Here is a 7,242-nt window from a genome sequence, read left to right as displayed (position 1 = left end):
TAAAAAAACCGATTTGTGCACCTCTAACGCCATCCCTCACAATATTATTCTTATTATTATTATTATTATTATTATTATTATTGTTATTTCATCCTCTAGAATTCACCATTCCGGCGTCAATTTCTCAATTTCCGGCAGGCACTTGTTCCTTTTTATTCTTTCTTCAATTTCGTTACATTTTAGCCCTAAGTTTTTATGTAATTTCAACCAATGCGACGCATTCATATCATTTTCTATTCTAGGGTTTTGGTCTAAATTTTTTAACAATTCGAACATCAATACTGCGATTTATGTGTTCATTTGCGCTTCAAGTTATTTATGAATTGTTCTGTAGATCAAATATTAGCCCGTGGAGAATGACTGAAACTGATTAAAGGATGATTCCACAGTCTCCTTGCAAATTCATAATCAGCTTCAATTCATGAGTAATATGGTAAGCTGCTTTTGACCTAGACTTCAATTCTTTTATTTATATACTCTACTCTAGTATATGTAGAATACCTTTGATACTGCAACTTTTATTTGATTGATATTGTTCTACAATTAGGCTAGAGACATCATTGCAGAGAGATATGCAAATTTTTTGGAGAAGGATGATGTCTTAAAACCCTTATCTTTTTCTGATTATTAATTTTTCTTTTTTGGTTACTATCAAATCCTCACATTCTTTTGTTAAACATTCATCCTTGATAGCCCAGCATGAAAAATAATGTAAGATTATACTTTACACTAGGCTCCTTTACATGTACCATAGTTTTTAAAAGCCCTCGCTTCTTGTGGCTAGGCCCATTTTTCAGGTGAGGCCGAATATACGTGCTTCTAGTTCCTAGGCCCTTGCTTCTTGAAGTTGACGACAATGATCATTTGAACATTTACAATATATTACTTTGAACATTTTGTTATTTAAGTTTTGGAATTACATTTGAATCTGACTCCTTTTGAGCTTTTGGTACGAATTAGATGACATCAAATGTTATATACTAGTTTTTTTTTATTTTATATGAAGAATAGTATTACTTTTCTGATACATAATAGATTTTATTTTATTTTAATTTAAGTGCGTTTTTTTAGGCCTTCACTTTTTTTGTGTCTTGCCCCTAGGCTCAGGCAAGGCCTATGCGCTTTGAGTGTGACTAGTGCCTTTGATAACCATGACATGTACATTACTTTGTTTATATCCTTCTTTTGTGTTTTCTAATTATATATCATCTCATGCTCACTGATCAAATATGTAGCACAAACACACACTAAAACTTAAATTTGCTCACATGTTTACTTTATCTAAATGGTCGATATTAGTTCAATTTGTCATAGAAATCAACTGTCATCTCCCCTCTCTCCTTTGCCATTTCTTATACACTCATCGATCTAAAGTTAAAAATGTTTCACATGAAATTTCTATTATTTAGTATATAATTTAATGTGCACTTATCCAAAATTATTTTACAGAAGACAAGAGAACAACCGAAAGTTCCTTGCCAAATGGACATGGAGGTTGATAGAATCAGCGCCTTACCGGGCCATATTATAGACAAAGTTTTATCACTTTTAACACTAAGAGACGCAGTAAGAACATGCATATTATCAACTAAATGGAGATACAAATGGGTCAACCTCACAAGTCTCATATTTGATAACCAATCGGTTCTCGTATCTTCCCAAGACCCAACAATAATCAAGAATAAAATGGTTAAAATCATTGACCACGTCCTCTTACTTCATAACGGTCCAATCCACAAATTCAAACTTTCTCACCGTGATCTTCAAGGCGTTTGCGACATTGACCGTTGGATTCTTTTTCTTTCACGTGGTTCTGTCAAAGAATTCATACTTGAGATTTGGAAAGGTCAACGCTACAAGCTACCATCTTGTTTATACTCGTGTGACAAGTTATCTCATCTTGAGCTGTTTAACTGTTTGTTGAAACCGCCATTATCCTTTAATGGGTTTAAGATTTTGACCAGTCTTGACCTTCAACACATTACAATGGATCAAGATGTATTTGAGGATTTGATATATAAGTGTCCGTTACTCGAGAGGTTGACTTTGATGAACTTTGAGGGATTTGCTCATTTAAAGATTCATGCTCCCAAACTTACATTCTTTGACATTGTAGGCGTGTTTGAAGATGTTAATTTTGAGAATACGTTTGTTCTTTCTACGGTTTCTATTGGTTTGTATGTTAATATTGGGAATGATCACGAGTTGACTCTTGGGACTATAAGCAAGTTGATCAAGTTTTTTGCTTCTTTGCCAAGTATTCAAAGACTTGAGGTTCAAAGCTTCTTTTTGAAGGTAGAAAGTTGTTAGTATTCTTTAATATTGCACTTTGCTTATTCAGTCCAATTCTAGGGGTGTAAATGAGCCAAGCCGAATCTGAGCTCGTTTAAGCTCGAGCTTGGCTCCTTTAACTTGTGAGAGGGCTTGTTTTGAGCTCTAGTTTTAAAGCTTGAGCTTGGCTCATGAGTAATTTTTTCAAGCTCGAGCTGGGTTTGGATTGGCTCGTTTTACGATCTGTTTGTTATCTTTTTATATGCATTTATAATTTTTTTTGTTATATATATAATAATAATTTTTACTATAACATAAAATAAGGTATTTAATTGTTTGTAACACAATTTTATATAAAATAGTAAATATGATGTACTTTTATATTTAAAATCGTAAAAATAGTTATACAAATAATAAACTTGTTTCATACTCTAATTCTAAAGCTCGAGCTCGGCTCGTGAGTAATATTTCAATTTGTTTTACTATTTGTCTACAAACTTTTTATTTATCAACTTAGTTATGTAAGTTTCTAATTATGTTTTGATATATTTATAATTATAGTTTTTTTGTGACATAATATAAGGTATATAGTTGTTTTACCATAGTTTTATGTATAATAATAAAATTAAACATTAATACCAAAAAAATTATATAAATAATAGGTTCATTTAGGCTTGTGAGCCTACTCAAGGTCGATAAGTGAAGCTCAAGCTTCAAATGAGCTTATTCTTAGGATTTGGCTCCAGCTTGTGTAAGTTGGCTCGATTCGAGCATTTAGTTTGCCAATCTTGAGTTGCTCATGAGCCTCTTGGCTCGTTGACACCCCTAGCCAACCCAACACCTTTTGTTCTTTTTTTAATATTATGTAAATGGTTTTTTAATCTGCAAGATATTATTAAACAACAAAAAACCTATGACAGTAATGATACTTTCAGGGACCCATGAATTTTAAAGATGAATCTGACCCATGCCCATATTTACAATACCCATGGTTACCATATCTATATCTAGTTAATAGTTTACAATATCTGTTAAAGTAGTATCTGTTATTTTGTTGGCTGTGTGTAGTTTTTGGCGTCTGATATGGTGCCAAGGAGGTTGCCAAGTGCGTGTCTGGACCTGAATTATCTGTCACTGCGTATCAATTTTAATGAAATGGATGAGTGTCTAGCAGCTCTTTGCATTCTTAGAAGTTCACCCTGCCTTTTGGAACTCGAGTTGTTGGTGAGTTTATTTTACATTCCTGACCTAACATTTAGGTTGTTCAGAAAAACGAGCCAAGCCGAGCTTGCTCACTCACTCAAGTTAGTAGGCCATTCAAGAAACCCAACTTTTATATCTATCCATATGTGCAAGAAATACAAAATTTCAAAATAAACAAGCTGGGTTGTTGAGCCCTGGCCAGAGCTTTATCTGAGCTGAGCTTGAGCTCAAATTTCTGCTTGTTAAGTGTTTTTGAACCCGAGCTCAAGCTGAAGCTGGCCAGGCTTTGGTGTGCTCATGGTGTCAGGTTTAGACGGGGTTTTGGGTCAAACCATGAGCCAAACTGTTAGTAACGGTTTTTGATTATAAGAAACCAAAAGCGAACCCTTAAACTTCAAAATTAAACCAAACCGACAGTTTGGTTTCACGGTTTGGGTTTTGTCAGGCCCTTGGATGGGCTTAATTGTAGGCTGCATTTGAGGTGTTGTAGAACTCGCTAGGCGCTAGTCGGGGGTTGGGTATTGACTAACGTTAGGCGGGTTTAATAGGGATTAATCGGATTGGAATTTTTATATGTAATTTTTCAAACTTACACACACACACGCACTCACTTTTATATCAAAATTTTATATATAAATTTTCAAATACTTAAAAGATAAGGATAGTTTTTCAAATGCTTAAAAGATTTTAATTGGCTTTGACCGATTACCTATTTATAGGGTCGATTAGTTGAAATCACATCGGCAGCCAGCGATTAGCGATTACTCGGCGACTGGAACTGATTTTTTCAACACCAGTTCTTCAATTAAATTAAGATCTGTCCAGATTTAGTTTAATTAAAACATATTGTTACCTGTAGTTGTATTAACAGTTAGATTTTTATAAGATATCTTAAGAACTTAAAATATACTCAAATTTCACGGTCCGGTTTTACACGGCCTGTTTTGGGTATAACTTGTAAACCTAACCGTTCACTACGGTAAGCAAATTGTGAACAAATGTTGATGGGATTTTATTAATTAATGTTATTCATGTGTAGGCCCGACCAGACGAAGAACCAGTACCAAAAGTGGCTGCAAAGAATTTGCAAGAAGAAGACTATCAGAACTGCTTTTTTACACAGTTACGGTTTATAAAAATAGCTGGTATTTTTGGGGTTCCAAGAGAGACGAACTTTATTAGCTTTCTGCTTGCAAATTCACCGATGCTTGAAAGGATGACTGTGAAGCCTGCTTCTCAAGATGGCGGGTGGGAGTTGCTCAAAGAACTGCTGCGGTTCAGGCGAGCTTCGGTTCATGCTGAAATTATTTACCTTGATCCGTAGTAAACGAATCATGTGTTTGGAAAAAATGTGTGTGATTTGTTGCTTTTGGTTTCATTGTTGACCCCCTTTGTCCGTGGGTTTGATCTCTGGCAACCTGAATGTTACTTTCCAACCGGTTGAAATCTTTTTTTTACATTCACTTTTAAGTAGGTGATAATTTTTGAAACAGACCACAAGAAAACTATGGTGATAGAAATCTGTATCAATAGGAAATTTGACCGGTTAGACCTGCTAGCACGTGTTTTCGGCTGGTTGGGAAATAGGAATAGATAACTGAAACATCAAATGCTAGGTAAAATTCATGAAATTAAGCAATGGATATAAATTATAATACTAGGTAAACTTAAGCTCTGATAATCTTATCGAGTTAAAATGCATCTTAAAACATGAATCAAGTCCCTAATTATCAATTATCCTGTCATACCATAAAATAAAAGTGATTTCTAACCTGGTTATTTGCCTTTTATAAACGTTATTATCTTTGATGAACTGAAGGTAAAATTTTAGAAGCTACAAATTTTACATTTTGGATAACCGGAATATAAACTTCTTCGCTTGGAGAACCTCAACGAACAAAATTCTGACTATGGATGCCTTGGTGTATCATCCCCTCGACTCAATCTCCCAACTGTGGTCAAGCATCCAGTTCTTCCAACCACTTATTTTTGATGTGTGAAGTGGCTAGATACGCTTGGACGCATGTTGGCCTTTGGTGTAAAACTCCCCTGTAATCGGCCTGCCATTTCCTGAGATGGGGCCTTTCCAAGATAAGAAAAAGAAGTTGGTAAAGGCGATTCCAGTGATTGTTTGGTGGTTTATTTGGTAAACCCGTAATGGCATTATTCAACAAGGTGGTGTTTATCCCAAAAATTTACGAAATCAAGGTTTTTGGCCTTCTTTGGAATAGAAATAGGGCTAAGTTTTATGATCTAGATTGGCCTAATCGGTGTTATTTTGATTCAAACAAAATCTCTTTGTAATTTTTTCCTAGCTTCTTGCTGGTTTCTATAAATTTCCACTGTTAAAAAAAAAATCTAACCTAATTATAAATTAATTACATAAACATTAGTTACCTTTGTTTACATCAAGATGATTTTTGAATAACCTATAATAATATATAGTCATACATAATAGATGAAAATCCTTAAATGAATGAGGTAATGGAATGGACGAGGTAATGAAATGGATAATTACCATTTCATTGACATGTTTGGTTACCATGTGGGAATAAAATGAATTATTAGTCTTTATTTTCTGATAAGCTAAAAAAGCTGAAATAAAATAAAAATGGTAGTGAGTGGCGGTGGGATGGTGGTGGTGGGCGGCGGTAGCAATGGGCGGCGAGTAGTAATGGTGGTGGGAGGTGGTGGCGATGGGCCAGAGCCAGGAGCAATTGTTGGTGGTGGCAGGTGGTGCTAATAGTGGGTGGTGGTGGTGATGACGATGGTGGGTGGTGGTGATGGCGGGAGCGATGGTTGGTGGTGGCGGTGGTGAGCGGCGGCGCTAGCAGGTGGTGGTGGTTGGTGGCGGCGGAGGTGGGTGGTGGTGGTTGATGTTAGACTGTTGCTATCTAACAAAAATTATTAAATCAGTGTCCTAATCACCTAAGCAAGCTAGGGTAAGTAGGGTGTCGAACCACGAGGAGTATGTGGTCAGTGTGCAGTGAAACTGATTCCTAGCATTATGAAGTAATTCAATTAACAGTGCTGATCACACTAGCAAATGATTTGTAATAATAAACAAACAGGTAATCAAGGATTCAATCAATAAAACAAGCAAATCACACCCGGGAATTCAAGTAAGTAAACTAACAGCAATCTCATGCAACTTAACATATTAACTATCAATGATCAACTCAGATTGACTAACTAGATAAACCTTAGGCATCCACGCTCGCTAACACACGGCACTGGTTATCAAACGGTCCCTGCCAGTGTGACTCAACTAAGGGCAAACGTATGCTTCATCATATTCAAACAAGTCAAAACAATCCTATAAGCAATTATGATAGCAACTGGCAAACTAATCGTTCTGATCGAAATAAACCTAAACCGACTGAGTGCACAATAATACCAGACATCAATACTTATAGATTAATCAAAGATGGTTACAAATCATTCGTTCTTAATACATGAGAAAAACTGTTAAATACAATACTCTACATCCCGGGTATGACTCGAAGGATCTAGCCGCTCATGGTCATCATATGATCTTCAATTCTTGATTCAGGATGATGAAACATAGATTTTGTAGTGATTGGAGGTGTTATGGAGCTTTGAAAATGGCTAAAGTCTGTCCCCTAAACGGTTAGAATCCTCTCTTTTACGATCTAGGGTTTTATGGCTTATATAACAGCTGGGCCCATGCTTTAAATCTGAATTTCGCGACCCAGTGTAAGCCACTCTGACCCCTGGCGTAGCTTACTCTGGGTGAAAATCCCTTAC

General features: G+C 35.8%; 1 protein-coding gene across 1 annotated transcript; it reads left to right on the top strand.

Annotated features, from left to right (window-relative positions):
• Positions 1 to 421: 421 nt before the first annotated feature.
• LOC143622373 (F-box/FBD/LRR-repeat protein At1g13570-like) lies at positions 422 to 4,858 on the top strand. The gene is made up of 4 exons (XM_077093546.1): positions 422 to 433; positions 1,450 to 2,295; positions 3,340 to 3,495; positions 4,514 to 4,858. The coding sequence occupies exons 1-4, from the start codon at positions 422 to 424 to the stop codon at positions 4,796 to 4,798; spliced, it is 1,299 nt and encodes a 432-aa protein (XP_076949661.1). The 3' UTR covers positions 4,799 to 4,858.
• Positions 4,859 to 7,242: the final 2,384 nt, after the last annotated feature.

The sequence above is a fragment of the Bidens hawaiensis genome, unplaced genomic scaffold, assembly GCF_021521415.1.
Source record: "Bidens hawaiensis isolate Kalapana, Puna unplaced genomic scaffold, B.hawaiensis_p1.1 tig00003126_1, whole genome shotgun sequence".
Lineage (NCBI taxonomy): Eukaryota > Viridiplantae > Streptophyta > Magnoliopsida > Asterales > Asteraceae > Bidens > Bidens hawaiensis.
This window is presented reverse-complemented; position numbering and strand designations above follow the sequence as displayed.